The sequence below is a fragment of the Lycorma delicatula genome, chromosome 1, assembly GCF_047948215.1.
Source record: "Lycorma delicatula isolate Av1 chromosome 1, ASM4794821v1, whole genome shotgun sequence".
Taxonomy (NCBI): Eukaryota; Metazoa; Arthropoda; class Insecta; order Hemiptera; family Fulgoridae; genus Lycorma; species Lycorma delicatula.
In genome coordinates, this window is record NC_134455.1 from 147,889,661 (window position 1) to 147,903,233 (window position 13,573).

At 29.2% G+C, this 13,573-nt stretch overlaps 1 protein-coding gene across 1 annotated transcript in view; it reads right to left on the reverse strand.

Moving 5' to 3' along the window:
* The window catches only part of LOC142323944 (uncharacterized), a 32,406-nt gene that overhangs the window by 5,799 nt on the left and 13,034 nt on the right, over positions 1–13,573 (reverse strand). Inside the window, exons 5-8 of the mRNA XM_075364348.1 lie at positions 11,511–11,627; positions 10,190–10,334; positions 3,527–3,655; positions 867–1,026 (exon numbers count right to left, since the gene is read on the reverse strand). Of these exons, the coding sequence (XP_075220463.1) occupies positions 867–1,026; positions 3,527–3,655; positions 10,190–10,334; positions 11,511–11,627 (551 nt within the window). The remainder of the gene's footprint in view (positions 1–866; positions 1,027–3,526; positions 3,656–10,189; positions 10,335–11,510; positions 11,628–13,573) is intronic.

The window sequence follows — 13,573 nt, forward strand, 5'->3', positions numbered from 1 at the left end:
AACAATCCTTGACCAATGCCACAAACTACTTTATTTCATTACTTGGCAGACCTCCATATACTTTCTATTGATTATATGTGAACTCATGTCCAGAGGCCCACTAAACTGCTTATGGTTGGCACTTGCTCAAGAACAGATTCTTTTGTTTCCTGGCATTAACTGCAAAAACACATTCTTACGATAGGATCTGGTAACTTAATTTTTTAATGAGAAAACATACTTTCATTGGTTTCCACAGTTGAACCAGGTCCACCAATTGTTAAATAAACTTCTTACATAATTGGTTTAATAGGTACACACTTCTCACATATAATTGGACTGTACTGCAGTACAGTACATCAGTTTATTTCAATTCTTGTTCACAGAATTTAATAGATAACTGCCTCTGACACCAACAGAAAACAAAGAATAAAATTTTATGAAAGGGTAATCTTGAACCCAGAAGAAATGTATCATGATGAACCTGTTTAAATTCCTGAAAATCCTCTTTGACATCTGTCCAACGATACCACGTACCTAAATGCAAAACCATATCACTATCTCAAGCACAATCTTGTGGGTTATGCAAAATTCATATTGATGATATAAAATTCATACCGACAGTTCTACTCACAATGAAAGGGAAACAAACAAGGAAAACTATCAGGGCAATCCAGCTTGAGATTAATCAGTTAGCAACTCGTATTAATCTGTCTGTATTGTATGATGATTACATTTATTAAATTAACGCTATAGAATTACATCATTGAATAATAAAATAATGTAATGGCAAATTATAAAAAAATACTAATTTAACTTTCTTGACATTTAACAGAAAAAATCTATTTTATGTTTTAACAGAAACAGACAACAAACTATCTTCTTACCTGTTTTGTGTACTATCAATTGCTTTGTGAAACTTCCCATATTCTTTTAATAATTCGCTAGCCTCCTTGTTTTCATTTAAACTTTCTACATTACAAGGATCTGATTTAGATAACTCCTCATAAGCAGCTAAAGCATCTTTTATAGATTTGTTAAGATTTACTAAAAAAATAAATAATTAAATACAATAAAAACATAACAAAATGATTATTTTATATTCTAATGAAAGATTAAATATAAAAAAATTTTAAAATACTGAACAGATCAGAAAAATATAAGCAATTAAGTTTTCAAATTTTGTTTTTTTTTCTCGATACCAAATTAAATAAAAAACAATTTATTGACTCTTTAACTACTGCAATCACTACCCCCAGGCAAAAATGTATTCCAAAAAGTGTGATAAACTTTCAAAAGTTCAGGATAACAGTTGACCTCATATTTCACCAACATCTCAATTGAACTACTGGACCAATCACAAAACATTTCTAAGCAAAATTTTTCAACTACAACATTTCTAACCTAGATTTTGGTTCGCTCAAAGATGAGCTGCAATAGAATCATTTTTGTTCTGTATGTTTTGACATTTCAGCATAGAGCAAACCTCTGAGTCATGTAATTAACATACCAGTATTCTTTAAATGTTCACTATATATGCACGTACTGTGGTTTCATTCTGTTTTGTGATTTACAGTTGTGTCAAGTGTATTATGTTAGTGAATAAATATGCCAAGGAAGTGCGTAAATGGTCCAGATAACTTCTGTTAACGGGTGTGGGATCCAGAATCCTATTCCATGAACTTCACTGATAACTCAGAGATAAATTAAATGATCTGGTTCAGGATTTGAACTTGTCAAAGAAGGAAGCCAAGCTTTTGTGATGTAGGCTGAAAGACTGGAATATTCTCCATACTGACACTAAAATATGTTTCTTTCATAATCATCAGAAAGAATTTCAAGATTTATACTGTAAAGAAAATAAGTGTACTGTAACAATATATGTGCTATCATGGATATACTACATCAGAAATACAACTCTACATATTGGAGACTGTTCAATGATTCTTCAATCGATGGACAAGTTGTTTAACTATTACCTTAAGACTGTCCTTTTGAAACAAATTTTCCTTCGCAAATTAGCTTATGCAACTAACATGAAAAAACTTATAACAGCATAAAAATCCTGTAAGAAAAAATTCAGTACAAGTACCATTGGACTCAATTTAAAGGTTACTGCATTGTTACTGGGTTTGCAGCTGGGTTACATTTTTTTGTGCAAATGGGACAGCAGAGACAAGACAAACCATTATACAGGAAGGAATGCCCAAAGTGTGAAGCTCTTACTCCCGAACAGAAAAATGCTGTCCATCTTCCACTACTTAACTCAGAATTTTCAAAAACTCTTTTAGACCAATGAATAAAAATTGTGCTAGATTTTATTATCTGAAAGAAACATTTCCTTTCGTCATTGACGCTAAAAATCAAGGAAGGTATTTTTGTGGATTCCTATATAAGAACTTCGATTACAGATGGACAACTTAAAAAACTTTCAAGTCAAGTCAAAAAATCATGGAGATCATTTAAAAGTGCTATGCAAAAGCTTTTAGTAAATCATAAATTTCCCTCTAACTACTATACATTGTGGATGGATTATTACTATCATACAAACAAACAAGGTGTAATATGTCCTAAAAAATACATTTCTAGAATGTATACCTGGATTTCTTTCCAGACAATCTTTGCACTGTCAACGGTGAGCAGAAGGAATGCTTACACTAACAAATCTGTCATGGAAAACAGGTACTAGTGACAGTGAAATGATTGCAGATTATTGATGGATACTAAGGAATGGATGGTTCCAGATGCATAAATATAAAAAGAAAACTACTACATTTTAAATATACTGAATAGTACCTTGCATGCATATAAATTCTTACATTCCTTTCAAAATTGATCTACATATCACTAAAAGATGGTTGGTAATGAAGAAAATCTATTTACAGATTTGAATTCAACTTGAAAGTTTATGTTAAAATCACATATTTTGTTAACTTGTGTCAAAAAAAAAGGTTTAATTTTATTCCTAAGTGAAATTGTTTTCTTTAAATTTCACTTTACTTTTTGACTTTCCCTCATATGTTTATTTCCTTAAGTTTGTAACCTTCTTTGATATTAACTATAATTATATTAAGTTTAACATAATCATGTCATTTCCTAAATTTTACAGAAGGCGAGATTGCCAAATACAACGTATTCGAAAACACCAAGAGATTTTATTTGTAATTTTTATATTGTTCACATACAATAAATATGATACTGTTAAAACAATGCCAAATATAAATGTACCAGCACATACCTCATTTGATCTAAGTAATCAGTATGTGACATAAGATTAGGCAACAATATTAAAGAGACCTCAGTTGATCACTTGATAGCAACTTGGTTAAGTCTCTCACTACAATTTTTGTGTAGTGCATTGACAGTGTGCTAGGATGGTTTATCTAATTTAGTACCGGTTGTAATCGGAATTAATAGTAACCAGTAATATAGCAATATAATTGTGAGGTATTGTAGTACAGATATAATGAAGGATGTATATGTAGCCACTGAAATTAATTAAATGCCACCTTTTACGTACTACCACATTAACTTCTTATGAACTTACCAATACTGGAAGAAGATTGCGGTAAAGCAACATTTTCACAAATAATTTTATTATGCATTTTTTCCAGTTCTTTAGTAACAGCTATGCTTTGCTTATCAACAGGATTCATACTTGTTTTATTAATATTACCTGAAAATTTAAAAAAAACTTTCAAGCTGGCTTCCAAATCAGCATTCATCCACATCATTAAAATAGATATATATCATGACTATAATAACAAAACAAAAATACATAATTACGGACCAAAAAGCACTCCACAGGAGAGAAATATGATGACTTCAATTGCCTAGCATTCTTTGGAGTGCTTCAATCTCCGACACCACACTTAACTCTAATATGTTACATGTTAAAAGTTTCAAATATGATTCTGGCAGAAGACGAGAAAATAAAATAGGACTAACTCAGTAAGAAATGTAAGATCTAAGAAGAGTTGGGACGGAAAGATATTTGCTGAAAGATGTTACTAAAAGGAAAACATTGTGGACTCGGTGTAGAGAAGAGACACTTTTCAGAAAAGCAGAAGCTAAGACAAAGGTCTAGTACGTTGACGGATATGATGAGAGGAAGACATTCTGTTCAGTTAAAAAAGGATGACATGATAGATAGATGAAGAGCCAGCCAATAACTGTCTTAAAAACAGTTTCACAAAAGAAGAATTATCTGTTCGTCAACTACTGTTTTTACCAGCCTGATGTCAACAGAGAATTCAAGGTTTAGGGAGTTTCAAAATGTTTAACCATATTTTTGCAAGCAGGCATATAAACAGGCCTAAGCAGACTGCCCCTTCCATATACTATTATTTATGGACTGATCTCTGACAACCCTGAATCAAAGAGATGAAAAGAACTAGAAAAGGAAAACTACATTGGTAACATAAATTTTGAACCGAAAATTATAATTAATAGCAAAGAAAGTTAAAGAAGAAAAAATTTCCTTTTTTATAAAGTTCAAAACTTGGCATCACAGGGAAAGAGAACTTGATGACACATTAAAAGGAAAGAGATTGGGATAGGACCAGAATTGATACAGATCAAGAAGGGACAGAGGATTATATTATCAGCGTTAGTGGAAGAAGAGGAATGGAATAAGTAAATAAAAACATATTAAGTGCTAGAAATCACTAAAAAAACTGTATGTTCTAACAGTTAGACTCCAAAAGGCATGAGAAGTACCAGAAAAATTAAAGCTATCTTCATCCATTTTGATGTTTTACACTGAGGAAATAGATTTTTGTTTACAGAAAATTCAAATAAATAATAAAAAATAAAAAAGTATTCAAATGTGTGTGCCTTCCTAAAAATTGTTGTATTATATTAAATTTATGGATAATGTATGAGATACTATTACATTGCAACTAATGTAAGTTATGCACTGTTTCACTACAGAAAAGGGAATATTAATGTGTTGCTTTGCACTATCTTTCTTGTGGCTGACACATGTGAAGTTTCTGAAGTACAAGAAGTACCAGAGTTCTTTTTAAAATCATAATCGTAAAGAATGATTATTCAATACTTAGTCCTGGTAATGAACAGAACGAATGTCATTTGTAAAGTTGAATATTACCTGAACTTTGTTAAGCTTGGGATGCTGATAGGCAATAATACATTTGACAAAAAAAAAAAGGCAACAGGAACCTGGTTCACTTCTCACTTTTCCTAGTGTGCCTGCATGGGATGCTTGTCATTTCTGGAAGTGACTTGTGACTTATGCTAAGGCGCTGACTGTTTAATTATGATAATAACATAAATTCATTTATTATATTGTATATACAGATTAAAAAATACTTTTAGTATAATACACCAATTTTACTTTTCAAATATAGGTATATAAAAAATTTAATCAAACTTGAACGTACAACTGAATGGATCAGTTGTCATATCAAGTGCAGGCAAGTATTTTCAAAGTTCAACTATTTTTTCTTCAGAAAATATGAATACATATGTGTATTATAAGGTTATCTAAACCAGAAATGAAAACAAAAATTCATTAAAGGAGTTACATAAAACTAAAAACTGCTAATAAACTAAAAAGTATTAATCAAATTAATTGGAACTCAAACAAAAACCTTAAAAACATTCTCATAGAGAGTCAAAAGTATGAAAACCCCTCAACAACCAACTTTCCGGATAAGGTTTAGGTCAACGTCTTTACCTTTTGACAAGAAATAGAATTTTAACTCCTTCTTGGGGGGTGGCTATTTTAAAGTAGGTAAGTGACATACTTTTAACTCAGTTTGTATACATTGATATGGATATTGAATGAGAAAAAGTGCTGAAATAAATTTGGGGTCAGTCCGTTTTCAAATCATGCAGCTAAAAATTAAAATGAAACCTATGGTCTCAGAATGTCATGAATTTTTTTTATTTGTTTTATTTGCCACCCTTATTAACCATATGAAATTTTATTTTGATATCTTAAATACTTTTTAAGTTAATAATTTTTTACATTTGTTAAAAAATACATTATTTAGTAAAAAAACTCATAACTTTGTCAGTTTTCATTGTCATATCACAATGGTTTTCCCACTAAAATTTTCAGAAAAATATACAGGATAAGGTGAAAATGTATTTAGTAACTTCTCTTAATTACTGTAATAAATGTAAGCTCAAACCTGGATTTCACCAGTTTTTTTAAGAAAAAACAAAATTTTAAAATGCAATTTAAGATAAAAGGTACTACAGTAACCAAAGTATTTTTTTTTATATAATCCTAAAAGTATGAGCAACAGGTACTGTGGTTATTTGATTGCCAAAAAACTTAATACATTATGAAACAACTGACAAATAATTCACATTAATATGATGCAACTTGAGATAGTACAAGATCCTATAAACCAATTTATGGCTCATTTCTAAAATAGACATTACCTACGGTATTTAATTTAGCACATAAAATCATACATAAGTTTGTGACAAAGAACCATTTTTTAAACATTAAGACTTGCAAGTGTACAATTTAATTTTGACTAAACTTTAAAAGTTAACATACAACGAATTAAATAATATCAGTGAATGAAAGAAAAACTTGCAAAGTCTTCTAAAAGTCCTGACATAGGCTCATTTGCTATTTACACCTGCTATCTCAGTGGAATTACAGAAATGTTTCTTACAATAGAACTATTTTAAACGAAACACCAACACCTTGTTATTTATGGACTTGTTTGTTTTAAAATCTTGTTGAACTGAAAGTTGATTGAACTAATTTTCTTCTCAGGAAAATAATACATTCTCCCAGATCCTTTTGTGACTGAGGGGTTGACAGATGAAATTATGTTGCTCACAGGAATCCAGAAAATATTTTCTTTTGAGGGCCAGTGAAAAGACGGAGCAGGTCCACGGAGATGCAGAAATTTAACTTTAATGTCACCTTCATCTTCGCATTTTGATAAAACTAATCCAAAAACCCACTGGTCATCATAAATGCTGGCAATGTAGTTGTGCACACCAACATCAGACATCTTCACTGACGGGTTTTCTCCAAAAAAAAAAACTGAAAACTGTGCAGAAGTTTTCATCAAAACTTACATGTTTTGTTGCGTTTAAGTCTTCAGATTTGGGTTCAAAGTGGTGAAAACTACATGTCCCAGAAACTGTCTTGGCTTTGGAGAAATGAGCCTCTTCACTGTGAATTTTATGTTTTCTATTTTTGTCTTGCAAAAATCAAAAAAATGTTTGGGCACTATCAATAGCATTACCGGAACTATGCTGGAGACTTGCTTTTCTCACAATACGCTTGACAATGGCCACTAGTACCATCACAAGGTGACTTCCCATGGCTGGTGGCAAAAAAAGACATGTAGCTTTTAATTCAAAGTTCTTTTTATGAAGGCACAGATTGAAAAAGTTTTTTATACTGTGCTGCACATCCATCACTATAATAACACCTCTGGAAAGCTTTTTTTCAACTATTCAGCAACAATCTTTTGTGTTTCATGAACAAATGGTACATCATGATCCAAAACATCAGACACTATGCACAAACTAGAAACTATTAGGTCTTCATTGTTATCATTACTTGTGTAGATCACAACTGGATGAAGAGAACAGCTGCTGTTTGTCCAATGATACCCTTGGGTTTCATTTTGCAAAAAAAAAAATAGTTTTCACTAAAATCAATAAGAACAAAGACTTCATCTACTTTCAGATTGCTTTTGATTTTTTCAAATATCTGGCCTGAGATTTTGTAATGAAAGAGTGAGGTATAAGTTTTTCTAGTAGATATCCAAGCGGAATATGTCACCTCATCATGAGGATCCCACTCTTCGAATTTCTCCATAATTAAGGATCTTAGATTGCTTGAAGGGCAGTTTGAGCAGCTGCCATAACATAGTCTATGTTGACTCTTGAACATACTAACTACTCAATAAGTTCATTGTAGTTTCCTTCAATTGAATAAGTATAAAACAATAGTGAAACATTTTCATGAATAATAAGCAAAAACAAAATGTGTACCAGCAGTACCTGCTAATACACACCATTTTGGTAAGAGCATGCAGAACTTGGACAGTCCAATTTTAAGACCTGGGTTTCAAACTTGAAAGCAGGGTACAGCACATTCAAATTTCGTAACAGCACTTTTTGTATGCTTATACTTTTTGAAATGCTTATTTTATCTTTAGCATCTGGCATGGCTCGAGAGTATTCACCACTTTGGTAACTTTGGTAAAAGCTTTTGACAAGCTTAATCACATTTTCATTGAGAGGATGTCCTTTTCTTGGCTCAGGCAGTGCAAATATACTCTTATTTTTAAGAAGATCCTTAACTTTACATCCAGTATACTCACTCACATTGAATTCTTCATTTTTTTCTGGTCCTTGAAGCAGGAACTAGGGTTAAAATTCTTATTTTTTCTCTTTGTGAAGTGGTAACATTAAGTTTTTCTTTCATAAGTCTATTAGTCTGCCCATATTCTTTACTTTTTGTTCAATTTCTTTTGTCAACCCAAGTGGAGATTCATCTGCTAAACAAAATTCCTTTTCTAAAGCTTTGCTTACTTTTGACTTTAATGTACTTGAATGTAACAGATTCAATTTTTCTTTTTGCATAGCTTGATTTGCTATGTGGTGCTATTCCATGAAGTTTAAATGGGAAGTTCTCTAAATTTTGCATGGATGAATTTAGTTCCTCCAATTTCTGTTGTTTAGAAATAGATAGTTCTAAGTTGCTTATCTCTTCACTATCACTGACCATTTCTTCAATTTCACTTTCATCATGCAATAGTGCGTCATATTTGTTAACTTTTTGTCTACAAACATCACATATTTTCTGCCCAGGGACTGATTTTACACATTTCTGTAAATTAATAATTTTTTTGGGAGAGTTCCAAACTTACTCTTAAAGATTTTGATATTTTTTCTTGTGAGATTGGAATGGGTCCAAACAGAATTTTTGGTAGATCTCAAACTTGTTAAAGAAAAATGCTTTATGATGCTTACAAACAGAAATTGTTCTAAATTCACTCCACTACTCAAACTTAATATATATTAACTTATGATTGTTCCAACGATGTAATACTGACCAGCTTTGTCTGTTGTGCATAATGGGATTCAGTTCCATTTCCTTTTCCAACACTGCACTGTTCAGATTGGTATGCAGACATTTTAATAAATACTCTTTACAAACTTTCATTAATAATCACAGTCCGAAAAAAACTAACAGGTGAAGGCCTATGCTTGTAGTTTGGAGAGAGGGGGCATTCATGTTAAATCCTAAATTATTAATGTTGGAACATGCAGCATGCTTCAATGAAGCCTCTACCTACAAGGAAAGAGTGATGGTGACTCAACTGCTTAATATTCATTCTTTACATTTTCTTGTTGCCACAGGTGCCTAGCATTTTCTTTGTTTACTTTATTTACACAGTGTAATAAGTGTAATTATAATTCTAAAATCAATGCTAAATTGATTTTATCATAAATATTTTAACTTTGGTTCAAATAAAGTTTCATAACATAATTTCTCTATCTTGTATATGCGTTTTTCAGGAAGTACACTGCGTATTATTTAAGGGTTAAAAAATCACAAATTTTCTTCCCCAACCTAGTAGCTCATAATTTTAGGATTATATTAAAAAAAAAAAACTTTGATTACTGTAGTGCCCTTTATATTAAATCGCATTTAAAAATTTTATTGTTCTTCAAAAAAAATTATGAAATCCAGGTTTGAGCTAACATTTAGTGCAGCAATTACGATATAAGTTGTTAAATGCATTTTTACCTTATTCTGTATATTTTTCTAAAATTTTAATGAAAAAATCATTGCAATATGATGAAAATTGACAAAATTATGAGTTTTTTTTACTAAATCAACGTCACAATCACTAAAAGCCTCAGAAACAACAATAACAAATTTAAAAAATGAATAACTTAAAAAGTATTTAAGATATAAAAATAACATTTTACATGGTAAATAAGGGTGGCAAATAGAACAAATAAAAAAATGTCATGACATTCTGAAACCATGGGTTTCATGACCTGGATGAATGATTTGATATGGACTAACCCTTTAGCGGTTTTAAAAATGTATGCATAATATACAATTACTTTTCTTATATGAAGAAATGTAAATTTAAAAGAACTGTAAATTTATCAACAATACTAATGAAAAGAAGTGTAAATTTACCAACAATACTAATGAAATATATTTAAGAACAAAAACACAAACCTTTTGTTATTTCAAAATCATTTCCATACGATTTCAAAAGATTTTCAAAATCACAATTCATTTCTATTAAATTAATTTGTTCTTTAGTTTTATTTAATAATCCCACATTATCTGCTATTCTCTTTTGCAAAGATGCCACTTGTTCCTAAATAAAAAAAACAATAATAATTGAAAATAAATTTTATTCAGCTATTTGAACAAAAATTTACTTTAAAGAAGTTGAAAATAAAATTTAAACCATAAATATTGTACTAAACATTGAAAATTGCAAACAACCCAATAAAACCTCAATTATTAAAGAAAATAAAAAGTATCAAACTGATACATGAAATATAAAGCAAAGGAAATTTATACTTATTTTAGAGGAGTCCCTACTCCTCTAAAACAGGGTTAAAACTAACTTCAATTGTTTAACACAACAAAGTTAAAATAATGTTATTAAACTATCAACTTCTGTAATTTTTCTTTCTATTTATTTTTAATAATTGATTTTGTTCTGTTATCATTAGTTACAGAACATGATGTTTTACACACAAATCTGTGATTTTTTTAATAATTTTTACCATTCTAAAGAGTTAATTTTTGATCATTTTAATTCTGTTTTTACTCATAGTAATATTATAAACCAGTGATGATATTATAAACTGTGTGCTGCAGCACCCTGGGGAGCTGCAGCCTCTTCACAGCAGCGCCACAAAATATTGTAAAAACTTCATAATTAATTGAATCAAGACATTTATAATTAGTTATTAATTTAATGTTAATGAAGTAAAAAAAAAAGTTAAATAATAAAGATATACAGATACACAAGTTTTATTTATTTTTATCTGTTACTTATGAATAGTCATACTTTTACTTAAGGTAGGGCGCCACAGAAAAAAATTAAAATGAAAAAGACCACTGTGACTTGAAAAAGTTTGGGAACCACTGTTATAAACAATAAAAAGGAAAGTATGCTAACCAGGTTAAATTTTACATGTCCAGGTTTATCCAAATTTTGACATTTCATGACTCCTTCTAACTAAAAAACACAATTTTAATTGGACTGGATGGACCTATTTAGATGCAATTTGACATAAAGATTTCTGTACATGAGGTATTGATTCCATTTAATTTTGGCCACAAACAGTCAAGAAGGCAGGAAGATTAACTTTATCGGTTTCATGTCAAAATTTTATTCAAAGGATAGCTAAATTTTTTCTCATATTTTAATTTCCCTAAGTATATAATATACTTTCTGATGGTGTTCGATCTTATTCAATGTTAAAACCTTTAACATTCTGGAAAACAGTAAACAAGAAAAGCAACAGCAATAACTTACATCTATTTCATCTTTGGCTCTGGACATAGACTCCTTGTTAATATTATCAAGTAATATTGATTGCATTAACATATTGTAAGATGCAACATATTCATCAATATTATCAGCAGTAGCAGTCTAAAAGAGAAAAAAGTTATTAATAATTTTATAAGTAATTGTTATACATGAAACACATACGGAAAATATTTCAGAACTATTGTACAATTCAAGTTCTTTAAAATATTAATGGAATGCTATTTTACACTTTTTTAACAGGATTAAAATAGTATTAAATTGTCTACATTTTAGATTTTAAGATATTTATCATTTTTTGAAGAAATAGCTTACGACTGAATTTTCTGAAGAACACTAATATATAACAATATAATGCATTATGGTGTTCTGATGTTCAAAATAATTTCAGATAATAATTCAAGTATATTAATAGGAAAGATATAAATAATCCAATATTTTAGTCTCATATTCAGAAGTCATACTGTATACTCTTTACTTATAATCTTTGCTATTTATTTATACTCATTCTCAATAGCTACCTACTGAGATTGTTTCCCAGCACACTTTCTTATTTTTAACTCAGGTATTTTCCCTCTGCATTTCTTTTGAATGTTTCTTTTCCATGCGGACAGTATTTTAAGTTGATCTATCCATATTTTAAATAAAAATCAAGGGGAAAAAATTATTTATAAGTTATTCTTTAAATGCTGGATTTTTTAAGTCAGCACATCTAATTTAAAAACACCTTACTAAATTAATTTAGTGCTGATTTCAAAAAGTAAAAAATTAAATGATAGAAACAATACAATTTTTTACTTTTAAAGGGATTATTTTTGGAAATTAAAAAAAAAACTTATTTTATTATTATAACACTATTTGTGAAATTTTTACTTTATTCGTACCACCTAGTGAAACATAGTTCCTAGTTAAACATAATAAAAACTAATAATATGATTTAAAATATTTATACAATTTAGTAAATGGACAAATACCTGAAGTACTTGTCCATATATATAAATATATTTATACACATACATACATATTTTAAAAGAGTTCATTGAATATATCACTGATTTTAAAACTGAAATTTCATCAAAAAACTAATATGCTTTTGGCTTTCAGAAAAATACAAGAAATTCTAATAGAAATATAATGGATAACTTTGATAACTTTAATAAAAAAAAAAAAAGTAGTTAACGATATAAAACAGTTACTTGAGAAAGAAATAACCACTAATTTTTTTTTCACAAGGCTTGCACCTACATTAGATATAACCATTTAAATAAGTAGTTAACTCACTCACTAAAAAAATAACACAAATAATGTGGTAAGCTAAATAGTTACTGAAATAAAATAATAAAAAGAAGATTCAAGAACAATTTATAAAAAATAAAAATCTGGAACATGAGCATTTTATCAAAAGTTATCGTAACATTTAAAAAGAAAAAAGCATACAAAAGCTCACTACAAATGATTGTATATTTAAATCTGTATATTTCTAATAATAGTTGTAAACATTACATATAACAATCTTTGACAATAATTACAAACACCATCTAAAATCGTAAAATGAGTTTTAGCTTTATATTTACCACTTTTATTCCTAAATTTAATCAAATAAATTTCAAATTTTGCTTTTTGACATTATAAAATAAGTATGGGGAGTCAATAAACAATAGAATAAGCGGCAGCAGCGGTGTTAGAAATTTGTGAATATGGCAAAGATTCCAATGAAGATGATAATATTTTAATTTACAACATTAACATAATTATATAGACGGTAAAAGGTTAAAATTAAATTAAATTAAATTTAGATGGTAAAAGGTTGTGAATGCATTTAGGAGATATATTGTTTAAGTGAACTGTTAATACAGTTTGTTCAAAACATTGTGGACTTATTTACATAATATAACAATATACAATTTAACCTGTATTTTTTGTTATCATGTAGGATTTTTCACAAGATGAGTCTAAAAATACAGAAAAACATAAATTGCATTCTTCCTGAAAAATATTTAAAAAAACACTATCTTATGAGAATCTGTACATTTCCTTAAGGTCTTCGTAAA